At 49.5% G+C, this 25,815-nt stretch overlaps 1 protein-coding gene across 1 annotated transcript in view; it reads right to left on the reverse strand.

The window, feature by feature from the left end:
• theg (theg spermatid protein) overlaps positions 1–25,815 on the reverse strand; it is a 72,140-nt gene that overhangs the window by 39,811 nt on the left and 6,514 nt on the right. Inside the window, exons 2-6 of the mRNA XM_038777689.1 lie at positions 24,357–24,400; positions 20,860–20,895; positions 16,582–16,648; positions 10,367–10,475; positions 2,971–2,993 (exon numbers count right to left, since the gene is read on the reverse strand). Coding sequence (XP_038633617.1) covers positions 2,971–2,993; positions 10,367–10,475; positions 16,582–16,648; positions 20,860–20,895; positions 24,357–24,400 — 279 coding nt within the window. The remainder of the gene's footprint in view (positions 1–2,970; positions 2,994–10,366; positions 10,476–16,581; positions 16,649–20,859; positions 20,896–24,356; positions 24,401–25,815) is intronic.

Raw genomic sequence — 25,815 nt, forward strand, 5'->3', positions numbered from 1 at the left:
CTCCAATAACAGGGCAATGTTTCCATGCCAGCGTGAAAACCAGTGCCAACCACTCCGGCATCAACGGCCCCCGAAAGTGAGGAATTCTCCCCTTTCTAGGGGGCTAGGTTGATGCCGGTGTGGTTCCCGCAGCTCCAGCCGGCGCCAAAGGGCCGGCGCGAGTTTGCGCATGCGCAGAACGGCTGCCGCATTTCCGCGCATGCGCGGGGGTTCCCTTCTCCGCGCTGGCCCCCGGGCAATATGGTGAAGCCCGGCGCGGAGGAAAGAAGGCCCCCCATGGAACCAGTAGGCCCCGATCGCGGGCCATGCCACCGCGGGGACCCCCCGGGGTCAGATCCACCCCGCCCCGGCCCCCCCAGGACCGCCGCCGCATACTCACCTGCCAGGTCCCGCCGTGTGTGAGCTGAGTAATCCATGCCGGCGGGACTGGGCAAAACTTGTCGGCCCCTCAGCCCATCGGGGCCCGGAGAATCGCCGGGGAGGCTGCTGTCAACGACCCCTAACCGGCATGCTGGGAATCCCGCCGGTGCCCGGAAAACAGAGCCGGAGAATAGAGAAGCTGGTGGCGGGGTGGGATTCGCACCTCCGCCTGGGGATTCTCCGACCCGGAGCAGAGGGATGTGAAGATAATAACGAAAGTAAAAAGGTATGAGTCGTTGTTTCAGATGGTTGTTTTGAGCACATCTTCCTTCAATTTAGACTTTCAGTTCGAGGTTTTCTGTTTCTGGTCTGTAATGGTTTTCACTGTAGATTCATTCAGGTCTCTGCAGTTTCAGACACACAGCAGCTTTTCTGCAGAAACATGAGGGAGAGAGAGAGAGACAGACAGAGAGAGAGACAGAGAGAGAGAGAGAGACAGAGAGAGAGAGAGCAGCTCGTTTTCACCGAGTGCCCAGGTCTCCAACTGTGTTTCCCCAGGCTCTCTGAAAATCATCCCACTCAGGCAGGACCCAATCACTGCCTGTTACCGGGTACAATGCGGCCTTTTGGGCAATTCATTGGCCACCAGCCAACCAATTGAACCGAGCCCCACCAATCGCTCGGGTGCCAAAAAGTCTGATTTTTGCTGTCTAAAGCGAACACAGTGTACTATACTGTAACTTTCAAGTTCCTAATTTCCCCTGCTCGACTTAAAGAATTATGCCCATTAAGCATCCATGGATCAAAATGATAACAGTAAAAATAAAGAAAGGGGAAATAAGGGAATCAGTAGGAAGGGCCCTCACACTACGAGGACCGTTAAGGGAGTATCTGGAGACCATGGGCAGAATAGTTCCAGAAAGGAGCAAACTCTGAGTTTGGGCAGGCAAGGCGCCGTTTAAGCCGCAATGGCGGCTTTTTACGCCTCATTGTGCGGCAATTAGTCCAAAGAATTTGCAGGCATGGGTTTCACGCCGTATTGTTAATAGGCGGCCTCTGATTCATCTGCCTCACCATCACCTCAGTGCGACAAAAATCCAGGCGGCGTATTTAAAGGCCAGCCCTGCACACAGTTAGCACACCTCGAGTCTGAGGAAGCTGCTGGGAGATCATGGCTGCCAAAGCTAAGAAGGATATTGCCCCACAATTCACCAGTGCCATTCTTGAGCGCCTACTGGATACAGTGGAGGGCAGCCGCGAAGTATTATACCCGCCCTCTGAGTAAAGACCTGCATCCAAGGTGACCAATGCAGCATGGGAGGCAGCGGCAGTGGTGGTCAATGCCAACACCCTGCAGAAGAGGACAGATGTCTAGTGCTGCCAGAGGCTGGATGATCTCTTCCATTCCGCCAGGGTAGGTCACTCTTCTCATTATTCTCAACTCACGCAACCATCACAAATCCACAGGGATCTCACTCAATGCCAGCTCAAAGACACCATTACTCACTCGCCCACAGACAACTTCATCTCCCCTGCAGTTTGCGACCTCATCATGTCCATGATGCCTCGCACCAACCATGCGTGCCAGGTGTCCTTATCATCTGGCCTGGCACATGTCCTGCTCACACTCCCTCCATCAGTCATCATGCAGAACAAGTTGGCATACTAAAGGAAGAGATCCCAGATTGGTGAAGAAATGACTGAACTAACAGTCCTGCCAGTCTTTAAAGACAGAGTGCTTCAGCTGGCCGGTGAGGGGGTGCACCGTGCTGTGTTGATGGTGAGGTCGGTGGCACTCAAGCAAGTGAGAATTCAGCACTGCAACATTCATTAGACTACAATGCGGAGGCCCTTCGGTTCGGCACCAACCCCACCAGCGCCGGCCTAGCCCCTGAAGGTGCAGCCCGACGCCAGAGTGGTTCACGCCACTCCTCGGTGCGGGTACGGCCCGACCCGCCGGATAGCGGAGAATCCCGGCCCTCATCTTTAACATGTTTTTCCATTTGCCTTGTCTTCATCTTGCCTCCATATGTACCCTGTGATTGTGTGGCACCATCAGTCCATGCAGATTCTGCCCTCTCACCATCCCCTACGGCACTGAAACACGTGCCCTGGGATTCCCTTCCCTCCCTTCAGGCCTGCATTGAAGCCGGTGCCCCAGCAACACAAAGCAGTGAGAAGCTGTCATGCAGATCTGCCTGTGAGCCACCCCACCCCCAACACCCCCTGCCACATAGGCACTGCACCACTTTGAGTGTACTCATCTCCGCGTTCCGCTCAGTATTCTGCTCGCCAGGTGCACGCCTCTTGAAACCAGCCGTACATTGCACCTGTCAGACATCCCGCTGCCTTGGAAGTTTAATTTGCCGTGGAGGTATGATTCTGGCGTATGGGCCCAATAATGATATGTAAATGTATTAGAATGACGTTCATGACATTGAACGGCAGCAAACGCAACCCCCACTGATGGATGATCGCGTCCTGCATTTATCCCACCAGGAAATGTGTCCAGGGCCTTCTCACGGTATTTTCATTCCCGCTGCCAAACCTGTCCATCGCAAATTGGCGAGCAAAAAGAGAATTAATTTGATATATCTTCATGCGCCTTACCTCTTAGCATTCTTTGACTTGTCCTGCAAAGTAACCACAAAATTTGTTAACGATTCAAGCAAATTATGTGTTATCATAGATTATCATAGAATTTACAGTGCAGAAGGAGGCCATTCGGCCCATCGAGTCTGCACGGGCTCCTGGAAAGAGCACCCTACCTAAGGTCAACACCTCCGCCCTATCCACATAACCCAGTAACCCCACCCAACACTAAGGGCAATTTTGGACACTAAGGGCAATTTATCATGGCCAATCCACCTAACCTGCACACCTTTGGACTGTGGGAGGAAACCGGAGCACCCGGAGGAAACCCACGCAGACATGGGGAGGATGTGAAGACTCCGCACAGACTGTGACCCAAGCCGGAATCGAACCTGGGACCCTGGAGCTGTGAAGCAATTGTGCCATCCACAATGCTACCGTACTGCCCCATGTTATACCTTATGGCTGAAATTTGTAGAATTTATGCCATCATTTTTAGCCATGTTTTACCCCAGTGTTATTAAGATTACTCTTGTAGCCATGCTGGCCACGCAAAATGGACACTGAGCCAAACTAAAATGGAAGACAGAAGGAAAAGCCTGTTTAGTGAGAACAGACAGCCTGCTCTCAACTAATTAGCATTTTGCAAGCAGCAAACCAGTTTTCTGGCCAGGTGCAAGATCTCCAAGCCAAAGGTGTTAATGGCAAAGCGCTTAACATTCTGATGAGGCAGCCCAGATCCAGGCACACATAATGGCAACATTTCCATCTCAATGTAACACTTAATTGGTTGTGCAAACAAGATGACACCAGAGTAAAGAATATCGAAACCACCCCCCAACATCGAGGGAAGCCCCCGCATTGGAGGATTTCGAAGGTAGCCGTTTGGAAACGCTCCAATCGGTACCGAAAGGTAGAGCCCGCCTAGAAGGGGGCAAGGACATTAGAGAGGGGTATAAAAGCAAATTCCCCACAGAGCCCGGTCTGTTAAACTCGTGCTCCGGCTCTGACTGACATCTTGCATCCTGACTCCAGCCGTTGAGCACCAGCCGCCGAAACCGTAAGTTCAACGCTCGCTACGCGATCCAAGCGCACTAGACTCCCAAGTACCAGAACGCTTGCTGAAGGCTGCAGTACAAGACCAGGACGAAGGCCTCGTTCTCTGACCTTGCCTGTTCCTGTTAGATAAGTATTCTGTTCACTTAAGTTTAGTTATAGCTTAGTCTCTTAGTGTGTGCATGAGTATTTATTATAACTGTATAATAAATATTGATCGTTTGAACTTTACTAATCGGTGTATCGTCTTTATTACTTTGAACTTGACCTTGGAATACTTGTGACGCTGTCTATACGGCAACTGGCGACTCCAGAGCTAAATAATTACATACAACAGAGCCTAGTAGTGTTAAGCACACGTCGAACTCGGAGGCGTGTTAATACACTCCAATAAACGCGTTTTACAACCACAGTAAAACGTGCAACACTCTTATCAGAGATTGAAGATCATGCAGGAATGTCACCAAAAATCATGGGACAGAGAACTGAGAGCGAAAAAAAAGTCCTGTTTGCTTAGAAATACAAGCCACAGATCTGGACATGCAAGCCTGTCATGCCCAACTGCACTGCATGATAACGATGACATGCATCCTAGTTGCATGCATTTTAAACAATCAGATCCCATAAGCGATACTCTTAAAATCTTCAAATTGAATTTCCACGAACATCACCTTCACAAAAAGGCTATCGGCAAAACACTTTGTGAATGTTTGCAAATACATGACATGGTGTTAGAAATCACACTGAAGAGCATAGAACATTGATGTGACAAAATAACTGTCCACTGGTATCATCACATCCTCGTGTATCAGGATGCTTAAAGGAGAAAATACACAGTCAAGAGAAATAGTGTTGACTGGCAAAAATCAACTCTCTAAATTGGTTTCCTGTCTTGCAGGAGGTAAGTTGCTCTGGTCACCAGGTGCAATGACACTTTCAAGGGGGATTTGTGACAGAATTGTAAGCACTTTTTCTGAAAGCATTTATGTTCACACTCAAAATACCAATAAGGGGACATCTTCATGAACCACTTATGAGGGCAGCACGGTGGCGCAGTGGGTTAGCCCTGCGGTCTTGAGGTCCCAGGTTTGCTCCCGGCTCTGGGTCACTGTCCGTGTGGAGTTTGCACATTCTCCCCGTGTTTGCGTGGGTTTCGTCCCCACAACCCAGAGATGTGCCGGGTAGGTAGATTGGGCGCACTATATTGCCCCTTAATTAGAAAAAAAATGAATTGGGTACTCTGAATTTATTTTTAAAAATGAACGCACTTATGATAGACGTGCTTATTAGGTGAACTGGACATTCTGAATTCTCCCTCCGTGTACCCGAAAAGGCATGGAATGTGGCGATTAGGGAATTTTCACGGTAACTTCATTGCAGTGTTAATGTAAGCCTACTTGTGACACCAATAAAGACTATTATGATAGGATTATTTTTTGCCTTCTCTAAGATTGTTGTGGGTGACAGGGTGCGCAGTTGGATTGTTTATCCAAGTTGCTGACACGAATGCCCAGTGGATAGACTTGCAGCTGGAATGCTTCAAGCACATGTTTACTCCAAAGTCACTCACTACACATAAAAGCAGAGTAACTCTTTCCTCCCACTGGGGAAACATTAACATGAAGGAACATCAGGAAGCATGAAATGAGAAAAGTTAATTTCAAACCTACCCTCTTCCATTTACCATGTAAAGCCCGCCCTAGCACAAAATTTACTCTGTTCTATTTCTGAGGAAAGGGTCTTCATAATTCTCTCTGGCCTGGATTTTACGCGTCATCCATCACAATGTCGCACAAGATGATGTCGGGCAGTGGGTAGCATTGCACATTTCTGCGATATTCCGGTCAGCGGGCAAAAGCGGGAGTCAGCTGTGCACCCGCTGATAATTAAGCAGCTTTTTAAAGGGCTTAAAGGTCCAATTGACTTGAATTTTGCATCACTGTACAATTTCTAGGTCAGTACGCGGGCAACACAGACAGGGGCCAGTCCGTTTTTGCCGATTTGTCATCCAAACGTGGGATAAAAGGAGGCAGGAGCATGAGTTGGTAGGAAGTAGTGAGAGTTTGGCTGAAGTAAAGATTTGTGACCATTTTCAGTGCTTTCTTGTGAGGTTTCTACATATTTTCTGGACTGGTGAGGGCTCTTTCAGTTTTGTAAGATCTCTCTCAGAATCTCAACCCATTGGTTCTTACAGTGTGGGAGTTGGCCCGATTTGCCTATCAGCAGGTGGCCGTTGTGTACTCAGGAGGGAGCACCTCCTCCTCTGAGGCAGAGCGTGGCCAAAGAGTGAGGAGGCCAGGTGGGTGCGGACATCACCTCAGAGGAGAGATGCTGGCATTGGGTGTCCAGGGCCTGCAGGGGGCTGGAGGGGTGTTGGGGGCAGGTGCAGGGAGGATGGGTGCACAGGAGACACCAGTATCCAGGTGCCAGGGTGTAGAGGCAGCAATCCAACTACTTCAACAAGATAGAGGTCCAGTGCCGAAGGAAGCTTCACCTTTCAAGGGAAACTATCTCTGCCATATGCCAGATGATTGGGCCAATGATAGCCTCCAATTGTGTGGATGGACAGCCACCAATGCCCATGGCTCTGAAGGTCACTGCAGCCTGAAATTTTTATACCTCTGGATTTTTCCAGGGATCAGTGGGAGATCTTTACAGAATTTCCTTGTCAGTTGTACATAGCTGAACCAAGTTATTGACTGACCCTCTGGTAATGACCTTCATCTATTTCAGGATGGATCAGGCCTGAGCGAGCCAGAGGTTTTGTGACAATGGCAGGGATTCACCGCACACCGGGTGCCATCGATGGCACCAACGTGATCATCAAGATGCCAGCTAGCAAGCCAGGTATCTTTGACAAAAGGAAGGGGTATCACTCCATGAATGTTCAGACTGTTTGTGACCACAGGACCCAATGATCCAGTTTCTGCAAGATTGTGCAAAGTAGACTGACAACTCCCACGGTGGCTACATACTGCACCACCCACAAGTGCCATGGCTGTTATTGCCTCCAGCTCACCTCAATGAATGGTTGCTGGGTGCCAACGGGTATCGTTTTAAAAGGTGGCCCACAATGTCACTCGGGCACCAGGGGAGAGGTGGAGGACAGATCAATCACTGGCATGCCTCTACAAGGGCAGTGGCAGAGAGGCCAATATGCCTGCTTCAAATGAGATTCCAGTTCCTGGAACTCGAGACCCTGCAATATCCACTAGAGCCTGGGTTGCTCTTGGTCATTGTGTGTTGTGCTCTGTACGATCTAGCTCTTGCAAGCTGGGAATCACTAGATCAGGAGGACACTGAGGATGGTTCAGACAACCCAGAGGAAGAATCCAACGATGACCCTGATGCGGAGCCCGAGCAGGCACAGGGTGAGGGCGAGGAGGCAGACACGAGAAACCTTCAGTGGCAGAGACACCAGGGAGGTCTTAATTCAAAGCTCTTTCAACTAGGATGCCAATACTTGCCTTCCTTTTGAACCCAAGGGCACCAGCTCCTTTGCAAATGAATCAGATGCCATGACACCATTGTTACCTCACAATCTCTGTAATAAAGTTTGCTGCCCCTGCTGTCAATGACAAGGCATTGATGGGGCCTGCACTTATGGAAAGCGTAGAGCATTCATGGCATTGATACAAAATCTTGATGCATCTTTGTTACAGAGATGCAGTCAAAGAACAAAACAAAAAGCTAAAGTCAACTGTGAATGTCCCTCACTATGTTTACTGTTCACTGTGCCTTAAACTTGAAAATGAAATGAAATGAAATGAATGAATGAAAATAAAAATCGCTTATTGTCACGAGCAGGCTTCAAATGAAGTTACTGTGAAAAGCCCCTAGTCGCCACATTCCGGCACCTGTTCGGGAAGGCTGTTACGGGAATCGAACCGTGCTGCTGGCCTGCTTGGTCTGCTTTCAAAGCCAGCGATTTAGCCCTGTGCTAAACAGCCCCCTTACATAGATTACATAGATTACATAGAATGTACAATGCAGAAGGAGGCCATTCGGCCCATCGAGTCTGCACCGGCTCTTGGAAAGAGCACCCTACCCAAGGTCAACACCTCCACCCTATCCCCATAACCCAGTAACCCCACCCAACACTAAGGGCAATTTTGGACACTAAGGGCAATTTATCATGGCCAATCCATCTAACCTGCACATCTTTGGACTGTGGGAGGAAACCGGAGCACCCGGAGGAACCCACGCACACACGGGGAGGATGTGCAGACTCCACACAGACAGTGACCCAAGCCGGAATCGAACCTGGGACCCTGGAGCTGTGAAGCGATTGTGCTATCCACAATGCTACCGTGCTGCCTCATAATGCTACCGTGCTGCCTTACACTTGTGAGTACTCTGTCTTGGCACCATCCGACTACCAACTCCCTCCATCTCGCTGACAGCAGCTTTGGAGACAGATTGCTGACTCTGTTGTCGTGTCAGTGATGATATCAGTGACAGGCGTCCTCTGGCCAGAAAGGCCTGATCAATCACTGCTCAGTGACATGACCGGGAACTCCACAATTGTCATGGCTTCAGAAAACAGCACGGTGACGAGCAGAGGGGTGGACAGCTGCCGGCCTCGTCCAGATCACCTCAAGAGGAGCCCATGGAGATAGAAGGGGTCATCAACAGTGCTATTAAGTGGCACATGCTTCGCAATAACTTGCAAACTGATGCTCAGTTTGGGTTCTGCCTGGACTACCCAGCCCTTGATCTCGTTACTGCTTTGGTTCAAACATGGACAAAAGAGCTGAACTCCAGAAGTGAGGTGAGAGTCACTGCCCTTGACATCAAGGCAGCATTTGACCAAATATGGTAACAAGGAACGCCAACAAAACTGGAGTCAATGGGAATCGGGGGAAACTCTCTGTTGGTTAGTCATATCTGGCACAAAAGATTGTTGTGGTGGTTGGAGGTCAATCATCTCAGCTCCAGGACATCACTGCAGGTGTTTCTCAGGGTAGTGTCCTAGGCCCAACCATCTTCAGCTGCTTCATCAATGACCTCCCTTCCATCATAAGGTCAAAAGTGGGGATGTTAGTGGGTGACTCCATAATGTTCAGCACCATTCGCGACTCCTCAGATAATGGAGTAAGTTCATGTCCAAATGCAGCAAGACGTGGACAATATCTTGTCTCGGGCTTCCAAATGGCAAGTAAAATTCCATTGTGCCAGGTATGACACTAACCAGCGGAGAGTTTTCCCTGATTCCCATTGGCCACAGTTTTTCTCGGACCTCACAATGTCGCACTCGATCAAATGTGGCATTAATGTCAAGGGCAGTCACTCTCACCTCACCTCTGGAGTTCAGCTCTTTTGTCCATGTTTGAACCAAGACTGTAACGAGATCAAGAGCTGAGTAGCCCAAGCAGAACCCAAACTGAGCATCAGTTTGCAAGTTATTGCAAAGCATGTGCCGCTTAATAGCACTGTTGGTGACCCCTTCCATCATTTTACTGTAAGAAGTCTTACAACACCAGGTTAAAGTCCAACAGGTTTGTTTCAAACACGAGCTTTCGGAGCACTGCTCCTTCCTCAGGTCCTAAGGAAGGAGCAGAGCTACGAAAGTTAATGTTTGAAACAAACCTGTTGGACTTTAACCTGGGTGTTGTAAGACTTCTTACTGTGCTCACCCCAGTCCAACGCCGGCATCTCCACATCATTTTACTGATGATCGAATGTAGATTAATGGGCTGGAAATTGGTCAGGTTGGATTTGTCCTGCCTTTTCTGTACAGGACATACCTGGGCAATTTTCCACATTGCTGGGTAGATGCCAGTGTTGTAGCTGTTTTGGAACAGCTTGGCTGGGGGCACAGCAAGTTCTGGAGCACAAGCCTTCTAGTACTATTCCCGGAATATTGTGAGGGCCGATAGCCTTTGCAGATGAGACACAGAGAGAAAAATACTAAAGTTTAAATACTTCATGGAGAATTTCTGAAGAAATATTCTTTACTCAATCAAGATTTTATATTCATTTATTTTAAAATGTTACTTGGGCATGCATTTTGAATAAGTAAATTTAAAATACATGTGGGATAGCAATTGTAAACCAAAGAGAGCTAAAATAATTGGATTTGTAGGTTCCCTTTTCCTTTTTAATCATTTAGAACCTGGTCCGGTGGGAAGAAAAGTATCTTTTCCTAAATTTAGCAGAGGTGTTATATGAAATAATAGCCAATAGTTGATCAACAGTTTTTCTTCCACATGCTTAGTGGAAAGATTTAAGCAAGCAAATAAGTTAAACATATCACATTTCTCATTAGTATTGTTAATTATTTTGCTGAAAATGCATGGTGTAAACCATGCAAGCCTAGCAATTTACAATAAATTAAAGTAAAATCATGCACATTTACCTCAACATCATTTGGGTCTTTATGAATTGGCTTTGGCTTAGCAAGTTCTTCGGTTCTGGGTGAGAGCTTAGCTCTCATTGTACCAGATTTCACAGGCCAAGCGGCTGGTCTACATAATAAGCAAAGATGTTAGTTTTAACTTTAAGAACTAAAAAAAAAAATCGTTATTGTCACAAGTAGGCTTACATTAACACTGCAACAAAGTCACTGTGAAAATCCCCGAGTCGTCACACTCTGGGGCCTGTTCGGGTACACCAAGGGAGAATTCGGAATGTCCAATTCACCTAACAAGCACTTCTTTCGGGACTTGTGGGATGAAACCGGAGCACCTGGAAGAAACCCACGCAGCCACGGGGAGAACGTGGGGAGAACGTGGAGACTCCACACAGACTGTGACCCAAGTCGGGAATCGAACCTGGGACCCTGGAGTTGTGAAGCAACAGGGCCAACCACTGTGTTACTGTGGCACCCATTGTTGATTCCATAGCATAATACATGTATAGAAAGAATAAAATACAGACACTGCCATTCCTCACACAAGCAAAGCATGGATTCTGTTCTTCACTATGAAAATCTGAAACAAACACACTGACGGATGGATAAAATTAATAAATACCAGGAGATATAAATAAACATGCAGAATGAGTGAGTAAATGGCAAATTGAATTGTAATCTCAATTAAGTTTGAGCATGTGCATGTTGGTAGAAAAGATAAGGAGGCCATGTTCTCCTTGAAAAATAAGAGTCGAAATGCAGCGGAGGAACAGCACAGTGGGCAGCACGGTAGCATAGTGGTTAGCACTGTGGCTTCACAGCGCCAGGGTCCCATGTTCGATTTCCCGCTGGGTCACTGTCTGTGTGGAGTCTGCCCATTCTCCCTGTGTCTGCGTAGGTTTCCTCCGGGTGCTCCAGTTTCCTCCCACAGTCCAAAGACGTGCAGGTTAGGTGGATTGGCCATGATAAATGTGAGAAAGTTAACTCATGCTCACCTATCAAAGCCTACATTGCGCAACTCAGAGTTCTACAGGAACAACAGCAATATCTTGTATTTACAGGAGCATTAACAATGGAAACCACTCCAAAGTACTTCACAGAGGAATAATTTAAACAATGGACACTGAGCGAAATAATTAATTAGGGCAATTAATTAAGAGGAGCATTGAATTGATGTCTTAAAGTAGGAAGAGGCAGATTGATTTAGGAAGGGAATTAGTTGGCAACTGAAGACACGGCCAGCTATGTTTGTCTAAAAGGAAGGGAGAACATGCAAGAATCCAGAGTCACGGTAATGCAGAGGCCAGGGAGGGAAATTATGCGGCTCACGGATGTCACGGAGATAAAAAGATGCAAGGCCATAAAAGGGTTTGAATTTTAAATTTGAAGTAACAGTAGGCATGAGTGAGACTTGGTACAAAAAAAGGATGTAGGCTTCAAAGCCAGTGTGGCAAAAATGTATTTTAATAATTTAATAATTGCTTCCAAGGAGATCTCATGAAGATTTGTAACTTCACCTGGAGTAACAGTCAACAACCACGAGGAATATCTTCCCCTTGAGTTTGAAACGATCTATTCTGAAATGTTCCAGAGGTCTGGATGGCAGTGAGGATACTATCAGTGGTTCGAGGCAATGGGTTGCATGGGTTGTGCAATGATTTTCAGATCCCAGGCCACCAAATTGAATTTTGCCCTGGAGCATGACACTCTTTAATGCCTAAGTGACTGTCATAACCCCCACAATCATTGATCTCCCTGTGGGACTTGTGGAGTATGGGCTCCCCAGGTAGGGGGGGGGGGGGGGGGGGGGGGCGGAGACCACCCAGCTGGGGCCCATTATGAGCAAGGTATAAATCAGGCCCAACTCAGGGCCTGGGGTAACCAATCTGCCCAGCTAGGATTGCTCTGGGAGTGAGATGTTGCATTACGCAGAGTATTGCAAATATGTAAATTAATTATTGGATCACAACCCAACTTTTCGCGTTTTATAAATATTATTTTCTTGTTGTTAAATCTAATTTAGCAGTCCTGTGACTCTGTTCCTCCATGTTTTCCAAAAGGAAGTAAATATTGCACAGCGGATTCTCTGTTCCCTGAGACTAAGGGGGTGATTCTCCGCTCCGCGGACCAAGTGCCCGTCGCATTTCACGACGGCACGAACAAGGCCCGGGCACGACCTATTCTGGCCCCCACATGCAGTTGGGCAGCGCCATCCTGCGCATGCGCGGGGAACTTCTTACGCGCGCCGGCCCCGACTCAACATGGGGCTCAGGGGCCGGCCGTGACAGGAAGTAGGCCCGGGGTGGGCCCCGATTGCGGGCCAGACCCCATTGGAGCCCCCCCCCCGATGAAGGAGCCCCCCTCCCCCATGCACAGCCCCCCCCCCCCCCCCCCCCCCCCCCCAGCGTTCCTGCAGAGTGCCTGCCGGCAGCGACCAGGGTTGAACGGCGCCAGCGGGACTGTCATTTATTTCGCTCGCCATTTGCAGCGATTCTCCGAGCGGCCTGACGCGATTCTCGCGCCACTGGTTTCGGAGGGGTGGGAGAATCACGTGCGGATGTCGGGGCGGCGTGGCGTGACTCGCGCGACACCCCGCCGATTCTCCCACCCGGCGTGGGGGGGGGAGAGAATATCGCCCTAAGTGTTGATGCCGGAGCAGGATTCATGGACTTCCATGGGAGCGAAACTGGTACGGCACCCGGACAGAATCAACAACTGTTGAGGGGCTAGCACTGGCGCAACACGAAACACGGTGGATTGCAATGGAAAATGGTGTTGGATTCGCCTGGGTCGGGATTGACACTCAAGAGACTGAAAAGTTGCTGCCGCATCTTAGCACTCTACTCCCCACGCACACTCATCCCAGCCAATCAGAAGGCACTGGCTGCACAGGAACATGCCCATCCTGCTGATGGATTGGCTGGGGCCAGAGGGCACCTCGGGGGATGGCCTGGGGAGACACCTATATGACCCTTGGCCCTAAGTTCACAGTGGATAGTCAGCGTTGTGCGCAGCTGCATGGCTGACTTTCCGACAATGGTGTTCTGTGCTCGTCCACCCGACCTCATAGCCTACCTCCAGGCAGCCCACTGCTACTCCCCCCCCCCCCACCCCCCAGCCCTGGCAGAAGCCCCCTGGCCAATGGCACAGCTGTAAGCAAAGCATGGCAATGTTGGCCACTTTCCGCACCCATCTCTCTCCCTCATCAGCTACCACATCTGTTTCACGATTCTTAAAACCCACAAGTGAACCTCGGGAATTCCCCTCAGTGGAGGCGGAGAATCGCAGTGGCCCCGAAGAATACTGTTTCAGGCCCACTAGTGATGTGCCAAGGGTCTTTACTGTACATGCGGAGTGGAACACATTCAAAACTGTCGAAGCACCGGAGAATTGCGATTTGGCGTGAAACCGACGCCCGCCACATTTTATGCGTCAAAACTGATTCTCCGCCCAATCGCATTTCCCGATTTTAGTGTCGGCTGATTGAGAATCCCGCCCGCCGTCTTTTGAGCAAGGGTTCCATTTTGGGATCTTTCCATTCAGTCACAACATCAACTGGGATCGGAATACTTTGATAAAAAAAGTAACTAACAAAATTTAAATAACAAATCTGACTGAATTTTTCGAGGTGATTCGATGTGCAGATGAGGATAGTGCAGTTGATGTAGTTTATATGGATTTTAGCAAAGCCTTTAACAAGATCTCACATAAGACCATAAGACATGGGAGCAGAATTACACCACTCGGCCCATCGAGTCTGCTTCGCCATTCAATCATGGCTGATATTTTTCTCATCCCCATTCTCCTGCCTTCTCCCCATAACCCCTGATCCCCTTATTGATCAAAAGCCTATCTATCTCTGTCTTAAAGACACTCAGTGAATTGGCCTCCACAGCCTTCTGCGGCAAAGAGTTCCACAGATTCACCTCCCTCTGGCTGAAGAAATTCCTCCTCACCGCCGTTTTAAAGGTTCATCCCTTTAGTATGAGAGTGTGTCCTCTGCTTCTAGTTTTTCCTACAAGTGGAAACGTCCTCTCCACGTCCACTCTATCCAGGCCTCGCAGTATTCTGTAAGTTTAAATATGATCCCCCCTCATCCTTCTAAACTCCACCGAGTTCAGACACAGAGTCCTCAACCGTTCCTCATACGACAAGTTCTTCATTCCAGGGATCACTCATGTGAACCTCCTCTGGACTCTTTTCAAGGCCCAGCACATCCTTCCTTAGGTTTGGGGCCCAAAACTGCTCACAAACTCCAAATGGGGCCTGATGTGTTGGGTTTCAAATTGTATACAGAACTCCACTCCAACCACTATCTTGAAAAAAAGCATTGAATTAGAAGTCCGTCGGGCTCAAGGAATGAATGGTCCTGGGCAAGATTGGAAAAGATGAATACGTGCAACTTTGCAGGAATTCTGGATTAACTGTATTACTGGATTAGCGTTCATGAAGTCCAGTTTTTGTGGTGCTCGAGGGCTGAATTCTTTACAGTTCAGTGGATATTACTACAGGCATTGCGAATGTATAATTATACACCTGCAAAAGCTGTTAATTCACTAGGTGTCAAAGTACTAATCACACACTAATTATATGGTATCAAAATATGATATTTCTACATAGAGACCACTTAATATTGATAAGAACATGACTTTGTTTGAAGTGAGTATATCAATGGTAATAGAAAAATGTACACCAGCATAATTACACTGATAAATATTTCTATGAAATGCTGACAGTCACAAGTTATTATTATGTCAGCCATGCAGATCACACCACACGTTGTGATCACACAGACATACACACGTTACCAACTAACTCACGCATAAAAACTACAAGTCATCTTGTGGGTCTTGTTTGGCACAGGATGCCGAAAGACTGTGCTTTTAGTGCAGCCGTGTACCCAGAACTCTGAATTAATTAATTAACCTTACTGTGGAAAGTGACACGAATGGAGAGTGTTTTGTATAAAAAAATAATGGGGTGGCACAGTGGGCAGCACTGTTGCCTCACAGCGCCAGGGACCCGGGTTCAATTCTGGCCTTGGGTGGAGTTTGTACATTCCCCCTGTCACTGCGTGGGTTTCCTCCAGGTGCTCAGATTTCCTCTGTCAGTCTAAAGATGTGCAGGTTAGATGGATTGGCCATAAGTTGCCCCTTAGTGTGCAAAAGATGTGCACATCTTGTGTTACGGGGATAGGGCGGGGGAGTGAGCCTAGACAAGGTGCTCTTTCACAGGGTCAGTGCAGACTCGATGGGCTGAACGGCCTTCTTCTGTACTTTAGGAATTCTATGGATCTATTGTTCTAACTATGGAAATAAATATGGTGACCTATGGTGTACCTAATTTGTAAACATTTAAAAAAAGAGTAGAGGCAAAACTTAACGTATAAAAATCTGTTTCAGTACTACCTGTAAAAGATATTGAAATACTCCAACTATAACATTGTATTGGGATAGAAATCTTCAATCAAAGCATCAGAAATGCTTAAAAGATTTGTATAAGATACTCAAATGAAATTAATTGCAAGCTACTAATCTCAGTTCATTGGCTATGGTAGATACACCTGTCAGTCAACCTTCAAATGTGAGTTCTAGGCCGCGATCGATCGACCGGACCTGACTCGGGACACGACGAGGCCAATAAATCTCGCGAGAGGCTTTGTCGCGCCTTGCGAGATCTAACAAGAGTTCAGGAGGCATTGTGATCTGGATCCTGCTCACAATGGGCGGGGCCTATATTTGCATATTCAAGTGTACAGCCAGGCCCACATGAATATGCTCTCGCCAGAGTGACCCAAAGCGCGGAATCAAACCCTCATGCCGTGGAGACCCCAAACAAGTGTCGTTTAGCACTGGTCTCCACCGACGTGGACTAGAAGTGTCGGGGGGAGGGGGGGGGGGGGGGGGGGGGGGGGGCCTGGGGGGGGGGGGGGGGGGCCTGGGTGGTCGGGCTCTGGGCTCTGTACCCTGGCACCCTAATGCCACCTGGGAACTCCCAACCTGACAGGGCACTGCCAGGCAGCCAGGCTGGCAGCGCCACAGTGCCCGTGTGGCATTCTGCCCACACTGAGGATCGGCCCAGGGGTGCCCTGAACGTACGACAGGTGCGCGGGGGTTTGATTACCCTCTTATAAGCCAGTTGGGGCATTGAAGACGGGTCTCCCCCCAAAGCCTGACCTGTGGAGTATTTCCAGCATTTTCTGTTTATACTGAAGCATTTACCTGTTTGGCTCGAATCGCTTATCGAGCCGTTTGTGTTCGCTGAGCTTGATGAACCTTGGTACATTGCCTGAAGTAAATGAAAATTGTTGAAGTGAATACAACCCTGACTGACGTGGAACCTAATAAAAGCGATCAACTTTTCAATTAATTTGTGGGGTTTTAACAATGACAACATCTGAACAGAAATTTCCCCAATATCTTTTTGAAGGCAAAATCAGGAAGCCAGCTCGGACATGTCACACGTCACACTTCAAATGGGCCAAGCAGAAATCCTTAGCCCTGCATTCCTTTCTTTTTCTCTCCGGGATAGCTGCAATGTCAATCAGGCAGATGAGATGTTGAGAAAAGTTACAATATAATTTAGGTTTTAATAATTTAAATAGCTATTCTGATGGCTCTCTAGTCTCCAAGTGCCTCATGACGATCAGAATAGGCATAATTCAGGCTGATTTGAGGTAGCTGTCAGAGCTGGCATATCAATGGGGCTATTATATCTGACCTTAACTCCACCACCCTCACCCCTCAGTCTGGAGAATGGGCAAACAGCCAGTGTTCTCACCTATGGGAGAGGGATATCCTTGGATCGCCTCCCACAGCTTTGATATAAGGCAGGTATTCTGTGTTAAATGTGTAAATATGACCCCCGCCACACTTTGAGGAAATGAAGGCAGGAGGTAGGGGTGAAACAGTGGTTAGCACTACTGCCTCACAGCGCCGGGGAACCGGGTTCAATTCCAGCCTTGGGTGACTGTGCGGAGTTTGTACTTTCTCCCCGTGTCTGCCCACAATCCAACAAAGTGCAGGTTAGGTGGACTGGCCATGCTAAATTGGCCCTTGATGTTCAGAGATATGCAGGTTAGATGGGGTTATGGGGAGAGGGCAGGCGAGTGGGCCAAATAGGGTGGGCTCTTTCAGAGGGTCGGTTTTTTAAATATATATTTTATTGGTATTTTCCAACTTTAACAGTTTAGCATATAAAGCACATGATATTTACAAAGTAGCAGTTCAAGTGTGTCTGATCTTTACAAGCAAGTTTGTGTCTTATACACAACAATTTTACAGGCGGTTCTTCCTTCCCCATCCCTTTCCCTGTTTGAAGCATGTTCTGCATTTTTATTCCCGCTGGAGGTTTATTTTTTGTTGTTTTGTTGTGGGGGGGGGGGGGGGGGGGGGGGGGGGTGGGGGCTGCGTGGGCCTCCCCCCCACCCCGCCCTTCCCCCCCATGCTTCATTTTGTGCCTTCTTTGTGATCCCTTCCCTCCCCTTCCCTCGCTGCCCCCATCTCTTGTGCGTGCCCTCCCTTGTCCTTCCCTCTCTCTCTTACCTCCCCCCCTTCCTAGTCGCTGTTTGCCTTGAACAGGTCTTGGAACAGGCTGTTGAATGGCCTCCACGCTTTGTGGAAGCCCTCGTCCAACCCTCGGATGGTGTACCTGATCTTCTCCAAGTGGAGAAATTCCGCCAGGTCTGCTAGCCAGTCTGCAGCTATGAGTGGTGCCGCTGATCGCCAGCTGAGCGGGAATCTCCGCCGGGCGATTAGGGAAACGAAAGCCAGGGCGTCGGCCCTCTTCCCCATATGAAGATCTGGCTTGTCCGATACCCTGAAGACTGCCACTCTCGGGCATGGCTCCACCCTCACTCCCACAATCTTGGGTATCACCTTGAAGAAGGCTGTCCAGAACCCGACAGGTTTGGGGCAGGCTCAGAGCACGTGGGTGAGGTTGGTCCGGCCTCCCTGGCACCGCTCACATTTGTCCTCCACCTGCGGGAAGAACCTGCTCATTCGGGTTCCAGTCAGGTGGGCTCTGTGCACCACTTTAAAATCCATAAGGCTCAGCCTAGTGCAGGAGGAGGTGGAGTTGGCCCTGCTCAGTGCTTCGCTCCAGAGTTTCCAACCTACTTCCGTTCCCAATTCGTCCCCCCCACATTTTGGTCGAGTTGGTCTCCCGTCTTGTCTCCACATTTTAAAGGTGGCATCAAGTATGGCTGGCGAGAATTTGTGGTTGCCACAGATGCGGGCCATGGAGGACAACTTGGTTAAACCAAAATGTTGCCTCATTTGGTTCCACGTCTTCAATGTGGCTACCATCACTGGGCTGAATGTGTGGGGCAGGGGGGGGAATGGGAGCGCTGCCATGGCGAGGGTCAGAGGGTCGTTCCCTTGCAGAAGGACTCCTCCAGCCTCACCCATTCCGTGTTTGGCTCTCGTATCCAACCCCTCACCCTCTCAGCTGTGGCCGCTCAGTGTTAGTACTGTAGATTCGGCAAGGCTAGACTGCCCATGTTTTTCCTCTTTTGCAGTGTCAACTTTATTGCCCCCCGCCCCCACACAAATACCATGATCATTATGTCTAATTTGTGGAAATAGGCCTTGGGGTGAAGATAGGATGGATCTCAATAGGAGGAGGAACCTCGGCAGTACATTCATATTGATCGTCTGCACCCTCTCCACCAGGGAGAGCGGGAGTGCATCCCATCTCTGCAGGTCATTTTTTACTTCCTCTACCAGACTGGTCAGGTTGCACTTGTGGATCCATGTCCAGGCATGGGATATCTGGATCCTGGGGTAGCGGAATTTGTTTGGGGCTAGTTTGAATGGTAGTCCCTCCAGCTCTGTCCCTCCTCTGTTCGGGTTCACCAGGAATGCCTCGCTCTTGCCCAGGTTGAGTTTGTAGTCCAAGAAGGTTCTGAACTCTGCCAGGAGCTGCATGATTGCTTTCAAGCCTTTCTGTGGGTCCGAGATGTAGAGGAGCAGGCCTTCTGCATAGAATTAAACTCTGTGCTCTCTGTCTCCTCTTTGGATGCCCTTCCAGCTTTTCGTGTCTTGCAGAGCGATCGCCAGTGCTTCAATTGTCAGGGTGAACAGGAGCGGGTATAGTGGGCATTCTTGCCTTCTGCCTCTGTGTAACTGGACGTATTCCGAGCTGGTGGTATTGGTCCGAACGCTTGCCTTGGGGGCATTGTAGAAGAGTGTCACCCGTGAGGTGAATCCTGTTTCTCGCCCGAACCGCTCCAGTACCTCGAGGAGATACTTCCATTCGACTCTTGTCGAAGGTCATTTCCGTATCCAGGGAGACGGTCACCTCTGGTGTTCTCTCCCCGCAAAGGGTTATTATTGCATTCAGCATCCGCCTGATGTTTGCAGTTAGCTGCCTACCCTTGACAAAGTCCGCCGTCTCGCCCGCCTGCTGGTCATGGCTCTTTCCGCCGCTTCTGCCATCTCTTTGGCCCCTTGAGCTCCTGTTTACCAACATTTCTTCTTGGTTACCCTCCTCTAGCTGTTGAGGGATTTTTCCTTTTGAAATTTGGACAACCGTCAAGTCAGGGTGCTTTCTTTAGTCCTGGTTCGGAGGAGAGCCACCAGATGGACGTCGGTTCAGCACATCACCGTCACCGGAAGTCAGGTCGGTGCAGACTCAATGGGCCAAATGGCCTCCTTCTGATCTGTAGGAATTCTATGGTTCTAATTCTATGGAGTGGAAGGAGCTTGATGGAAATTCCTGCCCTTCATCACCACCCGGAGATCCCTCGTGGGGTGTTTTCAGCGCCCTCCTTGGATAAAATCACCTGTAAATTAAGCTAGAAACCAGCAGGTAAAGTTTGGGATTCCTCGGAGCTCTCCACCCTGCCAATCTGTTTTACCTGGGCCTACCTTTCCCAAGGTGCAACTCTGGCATATAAACAGGAAATTCCCAGGCGCAGCGCCACCAGGTGTTTGATGCAAGCAGGCCCGTCTGGCTAGATCAAAGCTGACGAAAAGATTGAGAGAACTCACGCCTTGCACATAAACATCCTACTGTGCTAAGCACAAATTTCCTCATCTGTTTTAGTATGTTAAAGTATGGCCATGTTGTAGTTACACTTAATGGGAAAATACCGAAGCAGCAGCATAAATTGCTTGTAGCAATGCATGTAGTGCCTTCAAGGATGAACATAAAGCACCATTAAATGCAAAACTGATTTTGCCAATTCACGGATTCCTAATTTCAGTAGTGCTCATGTATCAAGCACAGGACAAGGTACCTCTTGCAGGATGTGGGAAGAATTTTGGAAGATGCTCTTAGTGGGCTGTTAGTTGTTTCCAGACAATGAAAGTGCCAATGGCCCAGGTGAAGGCTACTCAGTAACCTAAATGACTGCAAGAAATGTATTGACTGGGAGGGGTAGATAAAGGGGTAAAGAGAGTTACCACATACACTGATATACTTAGACAGCTCTGCTCCAGGCAGAGAAGTTCACAGTATACTGCATTTTACATTGAGCCAGTTTTAAAATGTCCCACCTTTTCCAGTTGGTGTCTCACATTCTACATAGGTGTCTGTAATAAAAATAACAATATAGTTACTTCTGATCTTGGAACATTCTATTTGACATAAGCAGACCGGGGCTCGATTCTCTGTTATTGGGGCTGTTTAGCACAGGGCTAAATCGCTGGCTTTTAAAGCAGACCAGCAGCACGGTTCAATTCCCGTAACAGTCTCCCTGAACAGGCGCTGGAATGTGGCGACTAGGGGCTTTTCACATTAACTTTATTTGAAGCCTACTCGTGACAATAAGCCATTTTCATTTTTTCATATTGGGACTATGTCCCCACGTCGTTGTAAAACCTGTGGATTTTCATGCCAGATAAACTGGCGTGAAAGGGCCACATATTCCTGGCCCAGCAGGAGGCGAGCAGTGAACCAGCAAACTAGCAGCTTTTGCTGCAGATACGGGCTCCCGCACTTCAGGGTTGGAGGTCGCGCACGGCGGCGGCCTCCTGCGGCCGCACCGTGCTCCATGGCGGACTCAGACCGTGGAGCTGGACCCTAAACATAGTTCTCTCGTGGGCAGCATGGTGACGCAGGGGTTAGCACTGCTGTCTCACGGCGCCGAGGTCCCAGGTTCGATCCCGGCTCTGAGTCACTGTCTGTGTGGAGTTTGCACATTCTCCCTGTGTCTGCGTGGATTTCGCCCCCACAACCCAAAGATGTGCAGGTTGGGTGGATTGGCCACGCTAAATTGCCCCTTAATTGGAAAAAAATGAATTGGGTACTCTAAATTTAAAAGAAAAAGTGGTGTTCCCGATCGGCCGCGTGCCCGACACTGACCGTCCGCCCAAAAATTGCCCGACTGCGTATACGGCCAACCTGCCCTCCGATTAGCCCTCCCCCGACCAGGGCAGCCGTGGACTGTGTCCGCAGCCGCCATGCTTGTATCCCAACCGGCAGGACCATGTTAGATCCACGCCATCGGGATATCGGACGTTCGGGGTTGGAGAATGGCGGGGTGGGCCTCCAGCAATGGCACGGCGATATGCGGCACGGCATACTCTCTGAGTAAGCCACTTTTCGGCGCCCGGAGAATCGGTGCACTGGCGCCAGCCTTGATTTTGGTATCAGGGTGCGGAGGATCCAGCCGCATGTTTTTCTATGAAGACTGTGGGGGCCTCATTCTTTGTGCTTGATTTTACAAAGGATGTGATAACATTTATAAAAGCAGCAATTGCTGTGCCCAGGCCCTTTACAGACATAAATAGCAGATTTTTGAAGAGTGCTTTAGGCAGGATTTTTCCCCCTGCTGCTCTACAGACAATGATGGGGCTGGAAAAGGGTCATCCTTCGTATCATTGGTAGAGGGAAGTTTCACCATATCAGAGATGACCAAGTAGGATGCCAAGCTCTGCCATATGTTTGCAGATCGCCTCTTTGGCTTCTCTTTCTGCTTAACTATCTAACTCCCAAAGTGTAACAACGCGCTGGTGCATTGCTCTGCAAATGCTTAATATCGCCGCTACATCCCAACACTTATCCCAATTCTCCTTTCCCTCGGTCTCCTGCAGGTGTCCCACAGATTGGGGAGGGGGAGGGAGGAGAGACCACTCTCTAGAAGGTGAACTGTCTCTCACTTTTATCGTTTTCAGTAACAGCACAGAAGTCAAACTCCAAAAGGCACAGATGATGAGTTAGAAGAGTTTATTGACCCAGGCAGCCAGGTTAGGAAAGTATGGTCAAGGCAGCAGTTCGCCATGGGGCCAGTGCATGTCCCAGACCGGTTGTAGAGACCAGTGAGGAAGACAAAGAAAAATTACTTATTTGTAGTAGCAAATTGTTCAGCACATTAGGTTGCTCGTCAGAGTGCGGAGAGGTTCACCTCACCACCAAACTTTGAGGGATTCTTACACATGGCATTGACACTCTGCTGTCAACTATGATGCATCTGTTCACTATGCTACAGCTCAGCCTTGTGGTGAATTATAAACCTCAGTAATTTACACAGGGCAGCACGGTAGCATGGTGGTTAGCTTAAATGCTTCACAGCTCCAGGGTCCCAGGTTCGGTTCCCGGCTGGGTCACTGTCTGTGCGGAGTCTGCACGTCCTCCCCGTGTGTGCGTGGGTTTCCTCCGGGTGCTCCGGTTTCCTCCCACAGTCCAAAGATGTGCGGGTTAGGTGGATTGGCCATGCTAAATTGCCCGTAGTGTCCTAAAAAGTAAGGTTAAGGGGGGGGGGGGTTGTTGGGTTACGGGTATAGGGTGGATACGTGGGTTTGAGTAGGGTGATCATTGCTCGGCACAACATCGAGGGCCGGAGGGCCTGTTCTGTGCTGTACTGTTCTATGTTCTATGTATTGAGCCTGTACTCTGTACCGGATTGTGTGTAATCGCGTGGCCTGCCCATAGGGGGAGATGAGGAATTTGTACTGGGCTCCACCCTTGGCTCCGCCCATGGCTCTGCCCATGGCTCCTCCCCCAGCCAGAAGTATAAAGATCAGTGCTGTGAGCCTGCTGCCAGTTCATCTCGAGTTCATCTCGTCACAGGCAGGCTCTGTTGTAAGACGATTAAAACCACTGTTCACTTCTAACCACGTGTCGCGTGAATTGATGGTCTCATCAAGCCTTTCCTGTTGGAGCTTGTTGCACCAGCCTTAGTATCGTGCAAGGACGCCATTATCGGGCTGCGTGGGCTCTGAGCTTAACCATTTCCTCCGAAATGGTCAGGCTGGGATATAGAAAAGATAAAGGTTTCAACTGGATCACGGATATTCACTGTCTACCCTTCTACAGATGAATTGGTGTTCGGAGTTACAGCCAGATAGGAGGGCGGTTACGCAATAGAATTGCAATGTGTTGCCGCTCTCCTCTGTCAATGCCTGTTCAGGTACCAGAAAACTAGTTGAGTCAGACTGCCCCAAGCGATGCTGGGTTTGCAATCAGGGCCTCTCAGGTTCCGAGAGGTTACTACTGACTCTGAGCAGTGGTAGGTTAGCCTCCCATAGCGCATCAACATGCTTACAATCAGGTAAACCTAATAAACTTCAACTGATTGTTTCACCTTTTCAATTTCAGACCTTTAACATAATTTACTTTAGCAACAGAAATTTAGAGTACCCAATTTATTTTTCCAATTAAGGGGCAATTTAGCAGGCCAATTCACCTACCCTGCACATCTTTGTGTTGTGGGGGTGAAACCCACGCAGACACGGGGAGAATGTGCAAACTCCATACGGACAGTGACCCAGAGCCGGGGTCGAACCTGGGACCTCGGCGCTGTGAGGCAGTAGTACTAACCACTGCATCACTGTTGCCCAGCAACAGAAGTTTTATTAATAATAATAATAATAATAATAATAATAATAATAATAATAGCTTATTGTCACAAGTAGGCTTCAATGAAGTTATTGTGAAAAGCCCCAAGTCGCCACATTCCGGCGCCTGTTCGGGGAGGCTGGTACGGGAATTAAAGATTCTGAATCACTTATATAGTCTTCAGATACAAACTGAGTTTTTTTCTGATGCATACCAGTATTTCTAGATGATCTGCTCCTGCCTTTGCGCTTTGATCGTCTGTCAAAAGACAATACAGGTTTTATACGGGTAAGAATAACGGTGCTAACAAGTAGTGCTTCCACAGCCTAATAAATAATATTGATGATAAGTTCTTGATGTGCTTACATGCCACACCCAATATGTTAAAAACTTATTAATGATGTTCTGTTGAATCATTACACAATGAATGTCATATGTGTGTGTTGAGTATTCATCTGCCATTATCACCAAACGTATTTGCCAGGCTTATTTCTTTCACACATTGCCTTCATGTGTACTATTAATTGAAATCTGGGGTGCGATTCTCCACACCCCACGCCGGGTGGGAGAATCGCGGGAGTGCCGGGCGAATCACGCCACGCCGTCCTGGCACCCCCTGCAATTCTCCCACCCCCCCCCCCCCCCCAAAATGGCGTGTCGCGTTTTGCGACAGGCCGCTCGGAGAATTGCCGCTCGCCATTTCTCACGGTGACCGGCGATTCTCCGGCCCAGATGGGCCAAGCGGTCTGCCGAACCCGACCGGTTCACGCCGGCGCCAACCACACCTGGTCGCTGCCGGCCTGAACAGCGCGCGACCGGTGAGCGTGGGGCCTGTGGGGGGCAGCAGGAGGATCGAGCACCACGGGCGTGCTCAGGAGATGTCTAGCCCGTGATCGGTGCCCACCGATCGTCGGGCCGGCGTCTCTAAACGATGCACTCTTTTCCCTCCGCTGCCCCGCAAGATCAATCCGCCATGTCTTGCGGGGCAGCGGAGGGGAAGACGGCAACCGCGCATGCGCGGGTTGGTGCCGGCCAACCTGCCCATGTGCAGCTGAAGTCACTTCGGCGGCGCCGGCCGCGTCATTCCCGGCGCGTCGCTTTGACGCAAGCGTCACGTCCCGGCACGCGGAATTCACACACCGCCGCTCCTAGCCCCCTGGGGGGGAGGGAGAATAGGGGACGAGGAGCGGCCTCCGACGCGGAGTGAAACACTCTGGGCGAAATTCTCCGACCCCCACGACGGGTCGGAGAATAGCGGGAGGGCCTTCCCGACATTTTTCCCGCCCTCCCGCTATTCTCCCCCACCCCCCGCCCAACTCCCGACCCGAATCGCTGCCGCCGTTTTTTTACGGCCGGCAGCGATTCATAGCTGTTCGATGGGCCGAAGTCCCAGCCCTTTACGCCGTTTTTACGAACGGCAAACACACCTGGTCTGGCCGTTCGTAAAAACGGCGTCACAAACTCGCTTTTTATAACCATGGCACCGATTGGCACGGCAGTACCACGGCCGTGCCAAGGGTGCCATGGGCCCGCGATCGGTGGGCACCGATCGCAGGCAGCGGGCCCGATGCCCGCGCACTCTTTCTCCTTCCGCCGCCCCGCAGTATCCATTCGCGGGGCGGCTGAGGGGCAACCCGGCCCGCGCATGCGCGGGTTTCGCGCAAATACGCGAT

This window comes from Scyliorhinus canicula, chromosome 18, assembly GCF_902713615.1.
Source record: "Scyliorhinus canicula chromosome 18, sScyCan1.1, whole genome shotgun sequence".
In the NCBI taxonomy this organism is placed as follows: Eukaryota; Metazoa; Chordata; class Chondrichthyes; order Carcharhiniformes; family Scyliorhinidae; genus Scyliorhinus; species Scyliorhinus canicula.